Source organism: Eptatretus burgeri, chromosome 2 (assembly GCF_056783735.1).
Source record: "Eptatretus burgeri isolate ZD-2024b chromosome 2, Ebu_testis_v1, whole genome shotgun sequence".
NCBI lineage: Eukaryota > Metazoa > Chordata > Myxini > Myxiniformes > Myxinidae > Eptatretus > Eptatretus burgeri.
In genome coordinates, this window is record NC_140962.1 from 123909331 (window position 1) to 123932642 (window position 23312).

Sequence of the window (23312 nt, forward strand, 5' to 3'; positions counted from 1 at the left end):
TCTTCTCAGAAACCAGACAAGAAATTCTGATGAAACTTGACCTCAACCTTCATCAACCATGGTGTACCAAAGATTGTCCATGACATTAGAAAAATATGGTTCTGAAGTGGTGTGAGGGGAGTGGGGGGGGGTTGCCCCCCAAAATATGTATTTGCTTTCTTCTCCAAAACTACACACACAATTCCAATGAATCTTGACCGCAACCTTAATCGCCCATGATGTACCGAAGTTTGTTCATGGCATTAAAAAGAATCCATAGTTATTTACTTTCTTCTCCGTTACATATTTTGTGGGTCATCCATGCCTACTAGTGATTCCCTGGTTATCTTATCCAGCCGCTACCAGGTGAGCACCTAGGGGTATCGCCCCTATGTTTTTTTCCCTCTCTAGGATTTAGGCTCATGGAAGAGCAAGGTGACACAGATTGCAGAGCACTGCCTGAAGGCCTGGATGAATTTGTTGTACCAAACAGCTGAGGCCAAAAAGAAAGGCCTGTATTTTATTTGTTTCCATGAACAGAGCAGAATACACAAAGTAGGTTAGGATTTTTATTTCAATAGAAAAGATGAACCTTTTCATTAACTACACGATGCATGTAATGCTTTGATTATTATTTTGTTTTTCTAAAATGAAAGTTCAAATATAAATGTTTGTCAGCACATGATTTAATGCACATTTCCTTTGCACCTTTTCTTTGGATGCTGGTCGACACCTTAGTGATGCAGGTTTGACTTTCAACCTTCTGAATATGCCTTACTGAGGGTGAATCATTTCAGGATAGCAATCGGTAATTGATACTTAACCACCTAACCAAGCAGAGAGATGTGATGTTGAATAGGTGATGGAAGAGAGGTACAAGAGCATTGCCTGTAAGCAAGGCTGATACTGTTAGACCCTGGTTTGTGTCAGGAAGGGTGCGACAAATACCGAAACGATGTAAAAAAAAAATCTATTTTTCTCATAAGAGTTAATGGAGTGGGGTGGGGGGGGTGGAGAAGGTGCATTCCAAAAGTCTCAACTTCACCTGTTATATTTCGTTTTTTACCTATAATATTACCCTTTTGGTTCAAGACAGTTATATTCAAATACACATATAAATTAACAATTAACAGACATCTTTAGATGAAAAGAAAGAACATATTTTAGAGTTTGAATTTTTCTTGCCTTCAGTCCGGGAGTGGTTGAATCAGCCATGACTCGCAATAAACATCAGCATTTTTAAAGATGTTGCACACCGTAGTCAGAGACAAACTTAATAACTCGGCAACATCAACTGAACGTTCACCAGCATCCATTCAATGGATAACATCGAATTTCACTTCCAAGGTAACACTGTCTCTTAGCCACTCGACTGTAGATTTCTTTATGCACGACACAAAGTATTTTGTGTGCAGGGTAGGTGAATGTGAAGGCTAAGGTGACGGATACAAGAAAGGACGGATGCTGTGAGTGATTTGAGGCTACGGTAATCATATAGTGGTATTCATAAAGTGACGACATAGTTCAGAAACCACGTAAAACGGGGTATTACTGGAAATAAAATTTGCAAGTACATCCTAAACGGATGTGGATAATATGGTGGAATCGGTCTTTTGAAAGAATGTGGTTGGTACTTATCATGGTGGTTTGTAGGACAGGTTTATTTAATCAGGGATGTATGATCATCTTCAGTAAATGTTAGCTTTTGTTTTGCTTAATGCCACAAACTGCTCATGACATATCATCAGGCTCAGTATGTAGAGAGGGTGAAATATAATTGCCCCACCCCATATGTGTAACAGAAACAAACTAGAAGGGCACTTGGTTGAGCTCATTCCTCCGCCACGTAATGCCTGCTCCACAAGAACATATCGGGCCCAATACATTTTTGAAATTTCATGTTTTATATAGTTTTTGAGCCCCATCTCTCAGTGGTGAAGAATCACTTAAAAATTATCAGATCCGGATCCAGATCTTCACTAAAATTGAATCACTTATTTCTTGTTGGGTGTGTGACATGTCCACAAAGTTTCGTCCGATTCCGCCCACAACCTTTTGAGATATCGTGCTATATATCGTTTTTGGCCCTGTCTTTGAATGATGAAGAATCACTCAAAAATTCTAGTAGTCGGATCCGGATCCTGATCTTCACCAAAATCTAATCAGTTCGTCCTTGCCACACACCCAACCTTTTCCACAAAATTTCATCCGGAATCGTCCACAACTTTTTGAGATATTCTGTACACAGACAAACAGACAGAAAGGGGTGAAAACATAACCTCCTTCACCTTCATTGGTGGAGGTAACAACACTGCAAAAGTATAAGAAGGTGAAGTTGTAAGTTTTATAAAGCACCGACCTAAAATGGCAAGAAACAACCACTCAAGTTAAAACAGCCAAGTTTCTGAATTGCTTATTTGTTCTTTCTTTCTTTCCGAGGCCCGTTTCTGGTGCCCCCAGTTTCTGCCACCCCAACAACCCGATAATTCACCTTTTCATTTGTACATTTTGATGACAAAAAGTTCATCTTTTTCCTGCACATCACCAAAGTGAACTGTTCATTTCTTCACTCTTTTCTCTCGTTTCTTCCTATAATCTTGCCTTATAATTTCTTCTTCCCATCTTTTCCTTTGATCAATTCGAAACAGTGCTATCCAATGTCCCTTTTGGGAGTTGCGGTTCACAGTCATGCCCTGTGGAGGAGTCCTCCTTTCTTTGTGATTGCATAACACTTGGATCTTTTCCTTGATGTCTTTGGACATGCAGGTTGGAGATGATCTTAGGCAAGACATGCTGACCCTGCAAATGATCAAGATAATGGATAAGATATGGTTGCAGGAGGGGCTGGATATGAGAATGGTTCTCTTCAAATGCATGGCAACTGGCAAGCACAGAGGTGGGTTCTGGTGTAGATACCCTATAATAATGTTACCAGAGCAATAGGAACCAGGTCTCTTAAGACGGCTGGCCGTAAGTGTCTGGTTGGAGTACTTTGCCTTATTCTTTACAGGCATGGTCGAGTTAGTACCGGCTGCAGAAACGTTGAGGAAGATTCAAGTTGAGCATGGTCTCACCGGATCCTTCAAGGACAAACCTCTAGCAGAGTGGTTACAAAAACATAATCCTACTGAGCAGGAGTATGAGAAGGTACAACTTCAACTCTCCATCAGATGTGTCTTGTTTGTTTCTTTGTTTGTTTGTTTGTTTGTTTTTAAATATGTTGACATCCAATGGGGAGGGGGAGGTGGAGGAGGAGGTTATTATCTCATTAATTTTTCCTCAAAAGTTTTCGTTACTTGCATCACTTCACTATTAATCTCTTGGTGTCACCCTTTCCGGAAGGGACTGCAGTGACCATTGTAATTGTGTATGCACATATGTATGTGTGTGGGTCAGTGTGTGCATGCATGCCTGCTTGTGGCTTGCTTGCCTGTGTCTGTGTGTGCACTTGCACACATGTATATGTTTGCGCACGTGCACGCGTGTGCGCGCACACACACGCACACCATTCTTTTTCAGATCGAGCGTAATCTATACACCACAGCAACACTTGATGTGGGATTTATTTTGACCATAGCAAGTGAAGAGTGCACTGATTCTATGCAGCACCTGCAGCCACAGCAAATTAATTGTGTTTTGAGATGATATTCACAGCACTTGCTGCACACCTCAGACAACAGTCCCACGACCGACAACCTTTAGCCCAGTTTGACACAGTTGTCTTATTCTACAATAACATTTGTACATCTGATTGAATCACATGGTGATTTATAGTTTGAATGTGGATGATGTTTTATATAGATTGTGAACTGTAATCTATATTGTCCATTGTAAGGCTTTTCAATTTATTTATTTTTTACTTTTTTTTTTTTACAATTTTTGTTCCTCAAGTTCCAATGCCTGACTCCTCCCCGTTTTCGGCTCCGCCCCCTTCCAGCTCCTGCAGGAAGCTTCTAAAAGGGGGCATGCCCTCATCCCCCTCCCGCGCGCCACCCGGGGGGCGGGGGGGGCAGAGAAATCATTCTTGGCTCAGGTCCAAGGAAATCATTCCCCCAAAAAGAGGCCCCTCCTTTACATGACCTCTGACCTTTGATCTGCATCACACTTCCCCCACACCAAAGGGCGGGAAAACAGGCGGGAAAGTCCGCGCACCATCGGACCTCCTCTGGTTTCCTTCGCGTTGCGCTGGCTTTCGCAGATGCTATTCGTTGGTGCGTGGGATTGTGGTTTGGTTGCTTGTTGTTGTGGCGTGGCTGGTGGTTGGCGTTGTGGTTGCGAAGGTGGTTAGGTGATTGGGTGGAGAAGGTGGTGAGGCGATGTTGGTGGTTGGGAGTAAAATGCTGAGGATGGCGTGGTTTGTTGAGAGGCGCGTGTGGTTGTGGTGGAGGGGTTGTGGTGGAGGTTGCTGTGAAGCGGATGTTGAGAGCGACGTTGGTGGTGGTGGTTCGGTTGTGGTTGATGGTTGAGGCGATCATGGTTGTTGTGATGGTGGAGTGGTTGGCATTGTGGTTAAGGTGGTTGTAATGGTGGTTGAGACGTTTTTGGTTCAAAATAATGATAGAAAAAGAAAAACGGCGAGCTCAAAGGGTCGCAGCCCGGTGAACATGAAGAAACCCCTTTAAACAACGGTGGGGACCTATCTGCACAGAAACTTAGCATCATAACTGATCTAAGGACCTTTATGGTGTATTGCAAATTTCCACAGCCGTAACAGTATGTACGATTAGAATGTGAGTACGTCTATATAGTATGTACAATTAGAATGTGAGTAAATCTATAAAGTATGTACAATTAGAATGTGAGTACGTCTATAGAGTATGTACAATTAGAATGTGAGTACGTCTATAAAGTATGTACAATTAGAATGTGTGTACGTCTATAAAGTATGTACAATTAGGATGTGAGTACATCTATAAAGTATGTACAATTAGAATGTGAGTATATCTATAAAGGATGTACAATGAGAATGTGAGTACGTCTTTTAAGGATGTACAATTAGAATGTGAGTATATCTAGAAAGGATGTAAAATTAGAATGTGAGTATATCTAGAAAGGATGTACAATTAGAATGTGAGTATATCTGTAAAGTATGTACAATTAGAATGTGAGTATATCTGTAAAGTATGTACAATTAGAATGTGAGTATATCTGTAAAGTAAGTATAATTAGAATGTGAGTACATCTATAAAGGATGTACAATTAGAATGTTAGTGTGTATATAAAGTATGTGCAATGGGAATGTGAGTATATCTATAAAGTATGTACAATGAGAATGTGAGTATATCTGTAAAGTATGTACAATTAGATTGGGAGTATATCTGTAAAGTATGTACAATTAGAATGTGAGTATATCTGTAATGTATGTACAATTAGAATGTGAGTATATCTGTCAAGTAAGTATAATTAGAATGTGAGTACATCTATAAAGGATGTACAATTAGTATGTGAGTACATATATAAATTATGCATACAGTCAGGAGAATGTGAGTACATCTATAAAGTATGTACAATTAGAATGTGAGTGTGTATATAAAGTATGTACAATGAGAATGTGAGTATATCTGTAAAGTATGTACAATTAGAATGTGAGTATATCTGTCAAGTAAGTATAATTAGAATGTGAGTACATCTATAAAGGATGTACAATTAGAATGTGTGTACATATATAAATTATGCATACAGTCAGGAGAATGTGAGTACATCTATAAAGTATGTACAATTAGAATGTGAGTATATCTAGAAAGGATGTACAATTAGAATGTGAGTATATCTATAAAGGATGTACAATGAGAATGTGAGTATATCTATAAAGTATGTACAATTAGAATGTGAGTACGTCTATAAAGGATGTACAGTTAGAATGTGAGTATATCTGTAAAGTAAGTGTAATTAGAATGTGAGTATATCTATAAAGTATGTACAATTAGAATGTGAGTATATCTATAAAGTATGTACAATTAGAATGTGAGTATATCTGTAAAGTATGTACAATTAGAATGTGAGTATATCTGTAAAGTATGTACAATTAGAATGTGAGTACATCTATAAAGTATGTACAATTAGTATGTGAATACATCTATAAAGTATGTACAATTAGAATGAGAGTATATCTGCAAAGTAAGTATAATTAGAATGTGAGTACATCTATAAAGGATGTACAATTAGAATGTGAGTACATCTATAAAGTATGTACAATTAGAATGTGAGTATATCTGTAAAGTGAGTACATCTATAAAGTATGTATAATTAGAATGTGAGTATATCTATAAAGTATGTATAATTAGATTGTGAGTATATCTATAAAGTATGTACAATTAGAATGAGAGTATATCTGTAAAGTATGTACAATTAGAATGTGAGTATATCTGTAAAGTATGTACAATTAGAATGTGAGTACATCTATAAAGTATGTACAATTAGTATGTGAGTACATCTATAAAGTATGTACAATTAGAATGAGAGTATATCTGCAAAGTAAGTATAATTAGAATGTGAGTACATCTATAAAGGATGTACAATTAGAATGTGAGTACATCTATAAAGTATGTACAATTAGAATGTGAGTATATCTGTAAAGTGAGTACATCTATAAAGTATGTATAATTAGAATGTGAGTATATCTATAAAGTATGTATAATTAGAATGTGAGTATATCTATAAAGTATGTACAATTAGAATGAGAGTATATCTGCAAAGTAAGTATAATTAGAATGTGAGTACATCTATAAAGGATGTACAATTAGAATGTGAGTACATCTATAAAGTATGTACAATTAGAATGTGAGTATATCTGTAAAGTGAGTACATCTATAAAGTATGTACAATTAGAATGTGAGTATATCTATAAAGTATGTATAATTAGAATGTGAGTATATCTATAAAGTATGTATAATTAGAATGTGAGTATATCTATAAAGTATGTACAATTACAATGTGAGTATATCTGTAAAGTATGTACAATTAGAATGTGAGTACATCTATAAAGTATGTACAATTAGTATGTGAGTACATCTATAAAGTATGTACAATTAGAATGAGAGTATATCTGCAAAGTATGTACAATTAGAATGTGAGTACGTCTATAAAGTATGTACAATGAGAATGTAAGTTCGTCTATAAAGTATGTACAATTAGAACGTATGTACGTCTATAAAGTATGTACAATTAGAACGTATGTACGTCTATAAAGTATGTACAATTAGAATGCGAGTATGTCGATAAAGTATGTACAATAAGAACCTAAGTATGTCAATATAGTATGTACAATTACAATGTGAGTACATCTGTAAAGTATGTACAATTACAATGTCAGTCCATCTGTAAAGTAATTATAATTAGAATGTCAGTCCGTCTATTAAATACGTACAGCACTATAAAACCACACAAATGTTCTCACGAGGGTCTGCAATCTTTGATTGCTGTTTCTAGTTATAAATTAATGCGCTGTTCTAGTTTAGCTTATGACCTCTGACCATTTGATTTAAAAATAATAATAATAATACTTGTCACATTGAGAGAATATTGCAACGAAAAAAAAGCTGTAATAAAGGTAGCATCATGACAGGTTAACAATGATACAAGTGATGTTGGAACCTTTACATCAAAGTTTTTTTAAAATGAACGCATGTTTCCACAGGCTGTGGAAAACTTTATATATTCCTGTGCCGGTTGTTGTGTTGCCACATATGTGCTGGGAATTTGTGACCGACACAATGACAACATCATGATGCGTACAACAGGACACATGTTCCACATAGACTTCGGAAAGTTCTTGGGACATGCACAGATGTTTGGAAATATAAAGAGGTAAGTGTATTTTGCAGTTTGTGAAATGGAATTGGAATTTGTTTGAAGTAGATGGTGGTTTTTTTGTTGTTGTTGTTGACCTGGATATTTGTAGCTCTCACTAATTTGCCCTGAATGGATAGACTCAACACCACTGAGAAGAAGATTAACTTACAAATGGCCAAGAGGAAGAAAAACTTCCTGGCCAATCAAAATAAGATACCTGCATCACTTGATGATAGTCTGTTGTTAATTGAGATGACCAGTGTTGCAGCATGTGGTTCATTCTGTGCATGTTCTTCTTCTTCTTTCGGCTCGCTCCCGTTAGGGTCGCCACAGCGGATCAACCGTCTCCATTTCGCTCTGTCCTCCACATCTTCCATTGACACTCCAACCACCCGCATGTCCGCCCTCACCGTATACATGAACCTCTTCTTTGGCCTTCCTCTTCTCCTCCTGCCTGGCAGCTCCATCTTCAACATCCTTCTCCCGATATACTCCGCTTCCCTCCTGAGCACATGTCCAAACCATCTCAATCTCGCCTCTCTCACTTTGTCTCCAAACCGTCCTACCTGCGCTGTCCCTCTAATGTACTCATTCCTTATCCTATCCATCCTCGTCACTCCCAGCGAGAATCGCAGCATCTTTAACTCTGCCACCTCCAGCTCCGCTTCCTGTCTTTTTGGTAGTGCCACCGCCTCCAAACCATACAACATAGCTGGTCTCACTACCGTCTTATATACTTTCCCCTTCGCTCTTGCAGCTACCCTTCTGTCACAAATCACTCCTGCAACTCTTCTCCACCCACTCCATCCTGCCTGCACTCTCTTTTTCACTTCTCTCCCACACTCTCCGTTACTTTGGACAGTTGATCCCAAGTATTTAAACCCATCCACCTTCCCCACCTCAACTCCTTGCAACCGCACCATACCACCACCCTCCCTCTCATTTACGCACATGTACTCCGTCTTACTCAGACTGACTATCATTCCCCTTCTCTCCAGTGCGTACCTCCACCTCTCGAGGCTCGCCTCAGCCTGCTCCCTACTCTCTCTACAGATCATGATGTCATCCGCGAACATCATAGTCCATGGGGACTCCAGTCTGATCTCGTCCGTCAACCTGTCCATCACCATTGTAAACAGGAAAGGGCTCAGAGTCGATCCTTGGTGCAATCCCACTTTAACCTTAAACCGGTCCGTCATTCCTACCGCACACCTCACCACTGTCACACTGTCCTCATACTTATCCTGCACCACCCTCACATACTTCTCCACCACTCCCGACTTCCTCATACAATACCACAACTCCTCTCTTGGCACCCTATCATAAGCTTTCTCTAAATCCATAAACACACAATGTAACTCCTTCTGGCCTTCCCTATACTTCTCCATCAACATTCTCAAAGCAAACATCGCATCAGTGGTGCTCTTTCCTGGCATAAACCCATATTGCTGCTCACAGATCGTCACCTCTCCTCTCAACCGAGCTTCCACTACTCTTTCCCACAACTTCATGGTGTGGCTTAACAACTTTATCCCTCTGTAATTTCCACAGCTCTGCACATCACCCTTATTCTTGAAAATCGGAACCAGTACACTTAATCTCCACTCCTCCGGCATCCTCTCACTTTCCAAGACTTCATTAAACAATCTGGTTAACAACCTCACTGCCATCTCTCCTAAGCACTTCCATGCCTCCACTGGTATACCATCTGGGCCAACCGCCTTTCCACTTTTCATCTTCTTCATAGCAGTCCACACTTCATCCTTACTGATCCACCCCACTTCCTGATTCACTCTCTCCACCTCTTCCAACCTTCTCTCTCTCATTTTCTTCATTCATCAGCTCCTCAAAGTACTCCATCCACCTTCTCAACACACTCTCCTCGCTCGTCAGCACATTCCCATTTGCGTCCTTTATCACCCTAACCTGCAGCACATCCTTCCCAGCTCGGTCCCTCTGTCTTGCCAATCGGTATAAATCCTTTTCCCCTTCTTTTGTATCCAACTTCTCATACAGCTCGTCATATGCCTTTTCCTTGGCCTTTGCCACCTCTCTTTTTGCCTTTCGCCGCCACTCCTTGTACTCCTGCCTACTTTCTTCATCTCTCTGACTATCCCACTTCTTTTTCACCAACCCCTTCTTCCTTATACTTTCCTGTACTTTCTCATTCCACCACCAAGTCTCCTTATCTTCCTTCCTCTGTCCAGATGTCACACCAAGTACCTTCCTAGCTATCTCCCTCACAACTTCTGCTGTTGTTTCCCAATCATCCCACCCATCTTTACCACCATCCAACGCCTGTCTCACCTCCTCCCTAAATTTCACGCAAGTCTTCCTCCTTCAGCTTCCACCATCTGGTCCTTGGTTCAGCCCTCACTCTCTTCCTCAACCTCACCTCTAAAGTCATCCTACAGACCACCAATCGATGCTCTCGAGCTACACTCTCCCCTGCCACCACCTTACAGTCACTAATCTCTTTCAGGTTGCATCTCCTGCTGAAGATGTAATCCACCTGTTTGTACTTTCCTCCACTCTTGTATGTCACCCTGTGTTCCTCCTTCTTGAAATACGTATTTACCACTGCCATTTCCATTCTTTTTGCAAACTCTACCACCATTTGCCTTTCCACATTTCTCTTGTTGAGACCGTACCGACCCATCACCTCCTCATCCTCTTTATTCCCTTCCCCAACATGCCCATTGAATTCTGCTCCAATCACCACTCTTTCATCCTTGGATACACTCTCCACCACTTCATCTAACTCACTCCAGAAATCTTCTTTATACTCCATCTCACACCCCATATGTGGGGCATATGCACTGATGACATTCATCATCACCCCTTCAATTTCCAACTTCACACTCATCACTCGGTCAGACACTCTCCTCACCTCCAATACCCTCTTGACATAATCTTCCTTCAGGATTACGCTGACACCATTTCTCCTCCCATCCACACCATGGTAGAACAGTTTGAAACCACCTCCAATGCTCCTAGCCTTACTCCCCATCCACTTGGTCTCTTGTACACACAGTATGTCCACCTTTCTTCTCTCCATCATATCAGCCAACTCTCGCCCTTTGCCAGTCATCGTCCCAACATTCAGAGTTCCAACTCTCACCTGCACACTTCTACCCTTCCCCCTCTCCCACTGCCTCCGGACTCGCCTTCCCCGTCTCCTTCTCCTCCTTCACCCAGCAGTAGCACAATTTCCACTGGTACCCTGCTGACCACCGGTACCGATGGCAGTCGTTGGTAACCCGGGCCTCGACCGATCCGGTATGGAAATTCGTTTTGTTGTCCGCATAATGATTTGGCATAGGTTTTTACGCCGGATGCCCTTCCTGACACAACCCTGGTCGCCTCTTACGACACACAGGGATATGGTACACCTATTCTAACCGGGGCATACACCAGGCCCAGTACAACTGGTACTCATTCTGTGCATGTTCACCATCTTTAAAAGATTTGCTCGTAACATGCGGATCATTACAACTCGGTTTTTCTCATGCCTCTGCTCTTCCATCACCCTCAATGGTGATTTTCTTTTTCATCCTCATCAACCCCCTTCTCTCCCAACCTCTCCCAACTACTTGCAATTTTTTTGGAGGTTTTTTTGTGTACAAAGTCTAGGCTCGTGGAAGTGCTACAACACAGAATGGATCAGGATCCAAGAGAACAAAATGTACAGCAGAAAGAGAGGGGGAAACACACCAACAGCAGTAATGAGGGACAAAATAGAGTGAGACTTGAAGAAATAAAGAATGGGTGGTAGGGGAGTTTGACATAGCCGTCGTGCCCGTGGTGACTTCAAACTGGCTGAAGCCAACCACAAGTCACGTGGTGTCTCGAGCCATAGCCTGCCTCCCATTTTATGGTCTACTGCATGCAGTGACCAGACAACAGTTCTGCCGGACTCGTGGGGACGGGTCCCTCCTATAGGACACGTGGTACTACAGCTGTGCCCAGAAGAGGGTGTCCCGTTGATACAGGTCCTTACTCACCTCTCACAGAATTTCTCCAAGGTGCTTATGATTCACTGCGTGTGGCATGGCCCTCTCAGATTCCCAACCTGGGTTGGCCTAGCCGTACGTGGTTAACCGCTCTGTCGAATAAGCAGTTTGTTGTGTTCATTTTGCTCATAACTAAAATTTCTGAACAACCATTTGTGTTGTATTGATCAAAGTGGAACTATAATATCCAACTATCCATTGTTGTCTTTCATGTTTTAGTGCAGATGTGGTTTAACACTAAACTCATCACTCATTCACTGATGTAAATATGTTGCTAACTAGTCATATCCCATAAGTTTAAAATAAAAATTGTAAAGAACTAATAGGTGGACCATCATTTTGTTGATTGTCTGGTACAAATCAAGTCCATGCAGGAGGAAATCAATGATTGTAATTGGAGTTTTCCATTACATATGAAACCAATGATTACAATGTTGCTTTTCAGGGACCGTGCTCCTTTTGTATTGACCTCAGACATGGCGTACGTGATCAATGGTGGAGATCGGCCGACGTGTCGCTTCCAGCATTTTGTGGATCTTTGCAGTCGGGCGTACAATGTCATCCGCAAGCACACCAACCTCTTCCTCAGTCTTCTTGGCCTGGTAGCCACCATGAATGCTAATTTTTTGACACACTGCATAGTTTCATTCAATTTTTGGGGATTCTTAACTGATTTGTGCAGTGGTTAAAATACAGGGTGTCTCAGAAGTCTAGAATCATAGGGATATTTTATTATAATAATTGCTCCAATTGCGAGCCACTGACATACATACACATATCAATTCTTGTATGAAGGGACCAATAAGACTGTCTCAGTGAATCGCACACCACACCATGACTATCGGATAATTCTGCACATGAGCCTCGCTGGCCAAATGAAGATTATCATCACTCCAATATCGCCAAATATGGAGGTTGACTATGCTGGGCAAATGGAATGAGGCTTCATCAATGTTGGTTGAATGTTAAGTCTATGTTTCATCCACTCACAAAATTCCATTCTACTGTCGGTATGTCATCTCCATGAAGTGCTTGAACAAATGTAACCTTGAAAGGGTGAAATTTGTTTTGGTTTAAAATCTTTAAAAACAGAAGAATAGTTAACTACAACTTCTTAATCAATTTCCCCCAAGGATCTTCGGTTTCTGACAGCCACTGCCAAAGCTCTCCCATAATTATTTTCATCAGTAGAGGAGCAAGGACAACCACTGTGAGGTTTATCAGCAATGCTTCCAGTCTCTTTCAAACATTGCAACACTTTTGAAATGAATCCTTGACGTGCATTGGCCTTGTGGGTTTATTTATAATCAGGTTATTTCGAAAATGCACACTATTCGGCATTGTCTTGGTGGCTTTTTTGTGTTTAATACATGTTATGCTACAGAGCTAATACTTATTACCAGGGAAGATACCGATGACCAGGGAGGCTGAATTATGTAGTCATTGTTTCTCCACGTGTTTCCTCCTGCTTCAGCATTCAATTTCTCTCCCGAGTGATTCCAGCACAAGAACAACATGAGCAACCCCTTGTCTGCCTTTCAATCTCAAATAATACCTTAATTAGTGCAATATTCTTTTTGAAAGAAAAATTGACACGAGATGTCAAAATGCCACCCCTTTGTCCACTTCATTTGTTATCCCGTGCACGCAAAGCGAAAAGTGGGGTTAAGCAATTAATTAATGTCTGTCTGCCTGTCTATCTTTATCAGCTTAAGATCTAAAGGCCCGGTCACACCTTGACGTTTTAGCCAGCGATGGCAACGTATTAAAATGTATCTAAAACGCTGGCTTACGTTGAACTTTTGATGTTTTTTTTTAAAGATTCGGACGTATTCATAGCGACTTGGTCTTATGTATAACGCATTGGTAACGGACACAGAACGTTTCGTTGTGTTATAGATAACTTATACCAACGAATGCTGAACCTGTTGTCGGCCTACACAACCGATGCCCAACGATAGTCTAACTTAGGCATAGCGCGTTGCACGCATCGCCGACGATGTCGTGACGTAGCCGATTAAAAGGCTGACGCACAACGATTCGAATCATAACTGCCATAGAAATGGAAGTGACAACATCGCGGTCACACCTTGGCGATGTTGCCAGCGTATGCCGACCTAAGAAAAATGTGTCTAAAACGTTGGGGCACGTCAAATACGGTATGAGTAAGTTTGGTATACGTGAGTAGAACGCTAAAGTACGCTATCATACGTCGTAGTAAGTAGAGTACGTCAAGAAATTTTAAACATGTTCAAAATTTTACGACGTACTCGGCATATGACACACGTTCCGCATGCGATGGGGATAAGTTTTACACACGATATGTGGACGCTTACACACGTCCACAAAGGCTACTTATAAGCTACTCATAAGTCGAAACACGTCGCGGTAATGTCTTTTTTGCGCGAAACTTATTTCTAACTTATGTTTGACGTGCTTTGAACCAATTCTTTACATAGTCCCAACACACATCGACGTATGTAGACGTATTCCAATGACGTCTTCCAGTCGACAAAAAAAATAAAATTAACGTGTTTCTAGCTTACAACTGCCATATAAAGACGTGTTCCCAGCGGTTTTGGGAATTGGTATATAAAAATGGTGTTCATAAAAGGGGAACCCAACAGTGTTTTCGAGTCCTTTTTGAGTCGATGTCCATGTCAGCAGTAACAGTATCAGTATCAGTATTAGTATTCGTAGTAATTTGTTCATGTTGGCAGTAGTAGGTGAGTGTGAGGGGGAGGGTGTGGGTTATGATGGATCGTCCTTGCGTTTAACGATTTAACGATTTAAATGATAAACTCAACGATTTAAATGGCTGCATCTCCACTATTGAAAGTAGATGCTTGCGCTCAACAATTGGATTTTTTTTACACTCAACGACTTTTAAATGGTATCACTCTGCTATTTTCATTGTTTACAATGAACGATTTAAATTGCTGTCACTCGCCTTTGTTTTTTGACGATGGGGTTTGGAAATTTGAAGCGTTTCTTCTGAACATGTTAAAACGCTCAAACTCGACTATTTTAAATAGACGCTGCCGATGGACAATTGGAATCATAGCCAAGCTAGACATCGAAGTGTGAACATCCTCGTCATGCCGAAGAAAAGTTTGAAGAATGCTGCAAATAAGTGTCCTGGCCGTGGCCGTGGACGCTGACGCAAAGACGATCCATTATACCGACGTCTTTCAGCCTATGAGTAACTTAAAAGTAACGTCTGTCGACGTGTGGCAACGATCGCGTAACGTGCCAACAACACGTTAATCATAGGTTAGAAATAAGTTTCGGGTACGCTAAACATTACCTCGGCATGTCTCAACTTATGATTAACTTACAAGTAGCATGTGTTGACGTCTGTCAACGATCGCAGACCGTGCATACAACCTGTGGCCAGCGTAGCGGAACGTGCGAGTCATACGCCGGCATACGTCGTGAAATTTCAAGCATGAAAAAATTTGAGGACAACCAAAAAGTACAACGTTTAAAGCCAGCGTACAACGACGTATGGCAGTGTTTTTCAGCGTGCTCTCAATGTTATCAAAACTTACCCATAACGTATTCAACGTGTGCCAGCGTTTTAGAAAAAAAATTCAAAAATCGGCATACGTTGGCTAAAACGTCAAGGTGTGACCGGGCCTTAAGAACAACTTGTTTAAATTGAACGTGATATTTTGAACATGAATCAGAACATGAATAGGAAGACAAGTTTCTCGTTTTACCGTACTTCGGCTCTGAGTTTGTCATGACCGCGCATGCGCAGAGAAGAGCAAGATAATATTTTTACTCTTTCTGCCTACCTGGCAGCCAAACAAAATGGGAAATCATTCCAAACAGGAAATTGTCTGTTTTGAAGGATGTTATTAAAGCCCAAACAACAAGTATGAAGAACTAATGTAACATGTTAGATCGGCTGATGTAATCGACTCAGAGTTAAGCAGCGGTAAAATCCAGAATTAATTTACTTAAACATCTTTAAACCTCCTTAAACCCTGATTAGACCCTGTTGGACTTGGTCCGAAATGGGGGCTTATGGATTTGTTCTCAATTTTCTTGTCCATGTCTGCATGCGTCCACAACAATTTCTCGAAGATGTATTCACCGATGTTGTTCAAACTTGGCACCCAGATAATGAATGATGTCTTACATATGCATGTCATTTTTTTTTCGATATCAGATCAAAGATTGCTGACTGGTGGCAATTTTGTTACTTAAACGTGTCCCCAACCATTTCTCGGAAATGCATGGTCCGATTTTGTTCAAACTTGGTACAAGCACGGTGCATGGATGGCATATACAAATGCACCACACTTTATTTTCCGATCTGATCAAAGATTGTAGAGTAGCGGTCATTTTAGTTGTGCATAAATATGGACTTGCCCTTTAACTGCGTACAGCAAATTACTAAAACAACGGGGGCTATGACATTTTATGTCTTCTTTTACTTGTTTAAATTGAATTATATCCTACTTGAACACTAAACCACATTTTGCCTTCAGGATACTTCCAAGAACCTCCAGTTTTGCAGTACTTGGATATGTTTTATAGAGTGGTGTATGTAATAGGTGCTGTCAAGTACAGCCCCTGAGTCGTTGATGTGTCATGTGACAGGGTGCAGTGTCTGGGTGAAGAAGAGGTCACCGATATGGCTATATATAATGCTGATTGAGGCTGTGTTGTCTATGGTGATCAAGAAAGCCTCCATCTCCTTAATAACTGTGACTCAACGTCATGTTATTACAATGCATAAGGGTGGTGTATAAGACTGCTTCAGTAGAACTAAACTTCCAAAACTTTTTTTTAAAACTATCGATAAAATCATTATTTTATTTAAATTCAAGTAGAAAGTACCTATAGAAAGTTTACACCCCCTTTCAAAATTTTCACCTTTTGTTGCCTTATCGCCTGCAATTAAATTGCATGAAATCAGACTTTTTCTACCTTTATTTACACATCGTAACCCACAACTTACACATGAAAAACAAATTATACAAATTTCAGAAAATTAAATATAAAAAACGAGAATATCTTGGTTCGATAAGTGTCCACCCTCCCCCAACGTCAATACTTGGTGGAAGCACTTTTGACAGCAATTACAGCTGTAAGTCTGCTGCGATTGGTCTCTACAAACTTTTCAAACCTTGATTGGGAAATATTTGCCAATTCTTCTGGACAAAACTGTTCACGCTCAGTCAAGTTGCACGAGAAGCATTAATGGACAGCGATATTCAAGTCATGCCACAGATTTTCGATTGGATTAAGGTCGCGGCTCTGACTGGGCCACTCAAGGCCATTTATCTTTTTGTTCCTGAGCCATGCCAGTGGAGCTTTGGCTGTGTGCTTTGGGTCATTATCATGCTGAAAGGTGAACTTCTGTCCTAATCTCAGGTTTCTAGCAGAGGGCAGCAGGTCTTCCTCTCGGATTTTTCCATATTTTTCTGCATCTATTTTCCCTTCATTCCTGACAAGTGCCCCAGTCCCTGCTGATGAGAAACATCCCCGTAATATGATGCTGCCACCACCATGCTTCACAGTAGGGATGGTGTTCTTTGGGTGATGTTCTGTATTGGGTTTACACCAAATGTAACGTTTTGTATTTAAGCCAAAAAGTTCCATCTTGGTTTCATCAGACCACAAAACGTTTTTGCCACATGGCTTTGAAGACTCCAGAGTGGTTTTTTGCATCCCTCAGATGGGACTCAAGGTGGGCTTTTTTGAGTAATGGCTTCCTTCTTGCCATCCTACCGTACAGGGCAGACTTGTGGAGTGCTTGGGATATTGTTGTCACATGCACACAGTGACCAGTCTTTGCCATAAAGGCCTGTAGCTCTTTCCAAGTTGCCATTGGTCTCTTGGTGGCCTCTCTGATCAGTCTCCTTGCTTGGTCATCCAGTTTGGAGGGACGGCCTCATCTCAGCAGGGTCTTTGTGGTACCATATCCCTTCCACTTCTTAATGATTATCATGACTGTGCTCCAGGGGATATTCAAGGCCTTTGAAATATTTTTATACCCATCCCCTGATCTGTGCCTTTCCACAACTTCATCCTCGAGGTCTTTTGAAAGCTCGTTGGGCTCATGGTTGAGTCTTGCTGTGAAATGCACAACCCAGCAGAGGAAACCTACAGGAACAACTGATTGTATTCTGAAATAATCAGAATCGCTACAATTTAACACAGGTGGAGACCAATTAACTTGGTGTGTGATTTTGATGGTGATTTACAATTATAATTTACACCTGAGCTAATTTACAATTGATTTTTGTTAAGGGGGTGGACACTTATCCAACCAAGATATTATAGTTTTGTATTTTTCATAAATTTACTGAAATTTGTGGAATTTGGTTTTCTCTTGTAAGTTGTGGGTTATGATGTGTAAATAAAGGTGGAAAAAGTCTGATTTAATGCAATTTAATTCCAGACCATAAGGAAACAAAAGGTGAAAATTTTGAAATGGGGTGTAGACTTTCTATAGGCACTGTATATAATTGTGCACAGTGCTGGATGTCATATTCTATCAACTCTATTTGGTGTTTGTTTGTTGATTGATTGACTGATTTATTATCCTTTATCCTCCTTTTAATCCCTCATTCCTTATGTTTCCTTGTGATTAGATGTTATCTTCAGGGCTACCTGAGCTTGCAGATATTCAGGATTTGAGATATGTTTGGGAAGCTTTGATGCCACTAGCTACGGATGCTGAAGCCACAGCACAGTTCACAAGGTATTGCCTCTGACGTTATAAAAATACATATCGATGAAACGAGGCTAGGGGTAATACTGACTAAAAGATACTTAAATACACTGTAGAAGTGTCGATTTGTCATTATGTCCTATTGCCGCTGTGAATCATGTCCACATAATTGGTGTCTAGCGGAAGAAGCAATCGCATTCAGAGCAATCACAGATCCCTTCCTCTTATTTAAGTGCAATGGCCTTTTGAAACCATATCTCTTCTTTAAAGATTTTTTTATTTTCTCCACTGAGTGCTTTAAAATATTTTATGCTCACTTCCATTTCCAAGAAATTTTGCACTTTCTGATTTATTGTACAAGTTGTGATTATTTTTTTTCCACAATGCATTCTTTGTTTGTTAATTTTTCTTCCAGGCTAATTGAGTCAAGTTTGGGTAGCATGGCCACAAAAGTAAATTTCTTCATCCACAATCTGGCACAGCAGCTCTTTTCTGGCTCTGTCGGGGCTTCAGACGAGCCACTGCTCTCTTTCTTCTCCAAGATGCACAGTATCAAGACGGATGGGCGAATTCGGGATGTCTCTGTGTTCGCTTATCAAAAACGCTACAATCCCGATAAGTATTATGTAAGGCAAACTTGTTTTTTGGAATGACTCACCCCTCATATCATTTACAACTTTTATGCAAGACTCGTTTTGGAATCGGAATGAATACTCCAACAGTTTTGACGTGCCAACTTGTTTACTATTTTTTAGAAAAAAAATTCCTGTATGCATAAAAGAAATCTCCTTCCTATCTTGAAATGTCATTGCTTTCACCCAATAGATCTATGTTCTCAAGGTGTACCGTGAAAGACAATCACAGCCTGTGTTCATCCTGAGAACGTTTTCTGAGTTCCAAGAATTGCACAACAAGCTGTGCTCTATATTTCCCTCAACCCTACTGCCATGGTGTGTCTCTGCTGCAGCGGGAATTTTCAAATTATCCTCCTAGTTCAATATTACTACCACCACATTTTAACTCGATATATACCTATGAGTAAATTAATATATTAATTAAGATTGCTTTCATTGTGGTGAAGCAAGCACTCTTTCTTGATGAAATGATGAGCTGAACATTTTGAGTTTTTCTTTTTTGTTGTACTTCTTGTTGTACTTGTACATGAGAAGAAAAATAAAATAAATTTGGGATTGTTTATTTGATGAAGGTCATAATTGTCTTCATTATGCTCATTACGATAAAGATTGATTGATGGCCAAAGGCAAGGCATGATGTTTATTTTGACATGAGGTGGTGCCTGTCTCTTCACCAGTTTTCTGAACAAGCTTGTGCTGGGAAGGACTCATGTTGAGGACGTTGCTGCACGGAGAAAAGCAGACCTTAACACCTACTTGCAGGAGCTCCTGAGGTGCACACCAGAGATCTCTGAGGTGGGGGGTAGAGGAGGAAGCAAGTAGGAGAAGAGTGACTCGAGAGGGGTTTGGTGAGGGTGGCAATCAAAAGTTATCAGAAAAATGTTTTTCATCACAAAAACATTGACAATATCCAGATTATTGTTTTACCTACCACCAAAGGTGGACGGAGGTTATGTTTTCAGCTCTGTTTGTTTGTTTGTTTGTTTGTCTGTGAGCAGGATATCTCAAAAAAGTTATGGACGGATTCAGACGAAACTTGATGGCAGGTTGGGTGTGCGACAAGGAAAAATTGTTTAGATTTTGGTGAAGATCCGGATACGATAAGATTTTAGTGATTCTTCACAATTGAGAGATAGGGCAAATAACGATTATATGCAGTGCCTTTTTAAAGTATTCACACCCCTTGACTTTTGTCACATTTTATTGTGTTACAGCCTGAATTTAAAATGGATTAAAAAAAATTGTTTTTGTCATTGTTCTAAACACAAAATACCCCATATACTTAAAAAGTGAAAACATGTTTTTAGGCATTTTTACAAATTAATAATTAAAAATAAAAAGTTGAAATGTCTTGTGTCAATAAGTATTTAACTGCTTTGCTGTGACACTCCAAATTGAGCTCAGGTGCATCGAATTTCCCTTGATCATCCTTAAGATGTCTCTATGACTTCATTGGAGTCCACCTGTGGCCAATTTGATCGATTGGACATGATTTAGAAAGAAACACACCTTTCTATATAAGGTCCCACAGTTGACAGTGCATGACAGTGCATGACAGAGCAAAAACTCCACCATGAAGTCAGGGGCGTATCTACGGAAAATAGGGCCTATGGCAAGCACTGAAATTGTGCCCCTGTCCAAACATCTGACACCCATCTTTTGGATAACTTTACCATAATATCAGCTCAAAAATACAACCCAAGCTCATTAATCTTTAAATTAACAAATTATGGCACTACATGAAAATTACAACTGCACTTTCCTTACTTTCACTGATGCAAAAGGGTCTATGATGTGCTCAAAGTCAGTTTTTTTCAGTTTCTTCTCTTTCTACACTCAGCAGAGCAAGATCACAGAGTCTGCCTTGACCCATGGAGGCTCTCAAATATGAAAGTATTAGTTTTAACTTGCTGAATGACTCTCACAGCTGGCGATGGAAACTGCGATGGTTACCATTATCTGAATAGCAATGCGAAGATCGGGGAAGACCTTCTCATCTCCATACTGAACAATAAATTCTAGAAGCTCTTCAGGTCTTGATATTTTCATGTTGGCCTGACTTGATAGCAACATTCTGCAATCCCAAATTTCTTCATGTAGCTGCTGTCCATCAACATCAGAGCTGTACAATTCGCCCAAATTTTCGCACTTCTTCTTTAGGTCATTACTGTCGGCACTGTAACACAGTCCCTCGACATCGAGAAGGAACCCAAACTTGGCATCAGTGTCATGCAAACGAGCTAACCTTTCGTCCATTTCTCTGTGAAGACGGTCGAGTGTTCCCTTCATGACTCTTTCCATTTCCTCCTTGACTGTTAACTCAGCGTCTCGAGTTCTCATCAGCCATTAGTTTCTTTCGTCTCTGACGTCTTTCAACTTCACTATTCCATTCTTGACAGAGACCGAGTCCTGCTCAGTGCCCCCCCCCACTTCAAGTGGCGCCCAGGGCATGTGCCATACCTGCCATACCTTAGGTACGCCACTGCATGAAGTCAAAGGAACTGTCCGTAGAACTCCGATATATAATTGTAAGGAGGCATCGATCTGGGGAAGGGTCTAAAACAATTTATCGAGTGTTGAAATTCCCAAGAGCACAGTGATCTCCATCATTAGGAAATGGAAAGAATATGGAACTACCCAGACTCTTCCTTGAGCTGACCGTCTGACCAAACTGGGCAAGAAGGATCTCAGTCAGAGAGGTGACCAAGAACCCAGTGACTACACTGACAAAACTACAGAGTTCCTTGGCTGAGATGGGAGAACCTACCTGAAAGATGCCAGTCTCTGTAACACTTCACAAATCAAGGCTTTATGGAGAGTGTCCAGACAGAAACCACTCCTGAGAAAAAGGTACATGACGGTGTGCCTGGAGTTTGCAAAAAAAGCATGTGAAACGGTCTGAGAGCCTGAGGTTGTACGGTGGGTGCTGTAAGGTGGTGAAACCAGGGCGATCAATTGCTTCATTCGTCCCTTCACACGTGTGACGCCCCTTCACATGGGAGAACCATCTCCATGTCAGGTTGAGCACTGAATCTATGTCTTCAGTTTCTTTGGAGTTTCAATGTAGTGCTGAGAGGCATGAATTCTAAATGGACTATCCCATTCACGTCACAAAAAGCTGTACGCAGGACTTTCTTGGCAGATGCTTGCGTCTTGAATTTTTTTGTTGCTCTTCACCCTTTGTTGTGGTACTCCATTTAATCGTCTCATACACTCAGGCTTGTAATGGTGCCACGAACCCTCATCTCCAGTCGCAGTATTGAGCAGGAACTGGTCGCCTTCATGTTCATAGTGCAACAACACCTCTGCACGCAGTTCCATCCACTTCTCCTTCATTGTATCAGTCAGCATTTGAAATACCCATTGACAATGTCACATCACCCTCTGTTATCTTAACCGACGCAGCACTGGGACATCTAGTGTCATAATCACGACACTTCGCACACAGTGGTGGGAATAACTCATGTGTGGATTGCCCATTGTTTCATTCAAATATCTTTACCTGTTTTGAAGAAAAAGAAGAGGATGCCCTCATACTTTTCAACATGCCCTCATATTTTCAAAAGAAAAATATTTCCTTCAATTTTTTTTTTAATTTGGCTGTGAATGCATTATCTGCCGATCTGTCCTTTTCCTTTTCCACCTAACATACAAACAACAAGAAGTTGCAAATCTATATCAAAACTAAATGGTTGACAGGTATTTAAACGGTTTTAAACAGTTGCTTCTTTTTTACTGCCTTTTCTTTTATTTATGTTTTGTTGGGTTTTGGTCCCAAAGAACTAGTGTTAACTTCATTGATTGAAAAAAGTTACTTTGTTTTCAGGATCTTGTTCTTTGACAAAATGGAATTCTACTCTTTAGAAAAATAATGACCGTTTTTACAGCCATTTTTCCCTGCTGTGCAGGGGTTTGGCTTTTTCTTGAGGCAATGTTTTTTTTTATGGCCGGATGCCCTTCCTGACGCCAACCCTGGTCGCCTCTTACGACACACAGGGATATGGTACACCTATTCGAACCGGGGCATACACTGGGACCAGTACACTGGCACTCATTTCGCCGACCTCGGAAGGATGACAGGCTGAGTCAACCCCTGGTGTTAATTCAGCAGCCAACGGGGCTTGAACTCAGGACGCTGGGATCCCAAGCCACCATCCTAACCACTAAGCCCAACACCAGGCTGAAATTCTACTCTTTAGAGAA

The 23312-nt window shown here is 40.7% G+C and overlaps 1 protein-coding gene across 8 annotated transcripts in view; it reads left to right on the forward strand.

Annotated features, from left to right (window-relative positions):
- LOC147032987 (phosphatidylinositol 4-phosphate 3-kinase C2 domain-containing subunit alpha-like) overlaps positions 1-23312 on the forward strand; it is a 168508-nt gene that overhangs the window by 122172 nt on the left and 23024 nt on the right. For 7 of the 8 annotated variants that reach the window (XR_015055420.1, XM_085871067.1, XM_085871066.1 and 4 more), the window contains 8 exons: positions 2746-2875; positions 2990-3126; positions 7616-7785; positions 12229-12385; positions 18395-18504; positions 18890-19100; positions 19300-19424; positions 19787-19904. Coding sequence is in view for 6 of the 8 variants with exons in the window: in XM_085871067.1 (XP_085727193.1) it covers positions 2746-2875; positions 2990-3126; positions 7616-7785; positions 12229-12385; positions 18395-18504; positions 18890-19100; positions 19300-19424; positions 19787-19904 (1158 nt within the window). In the remaining 2 variants the exon portion in view is untranslated. The remainder of the gene's footprint in view (positions 1-2745; positions 2876-2989; positions 3127-7615; positions 7786-12228; positions 12386-18394; positions 18505-18889; positions 19101-19299; positions 19425-19786; positions 19905-23312) is intronic. The other variant, XR_015055421.1, reaches the window with a different exon arrangement.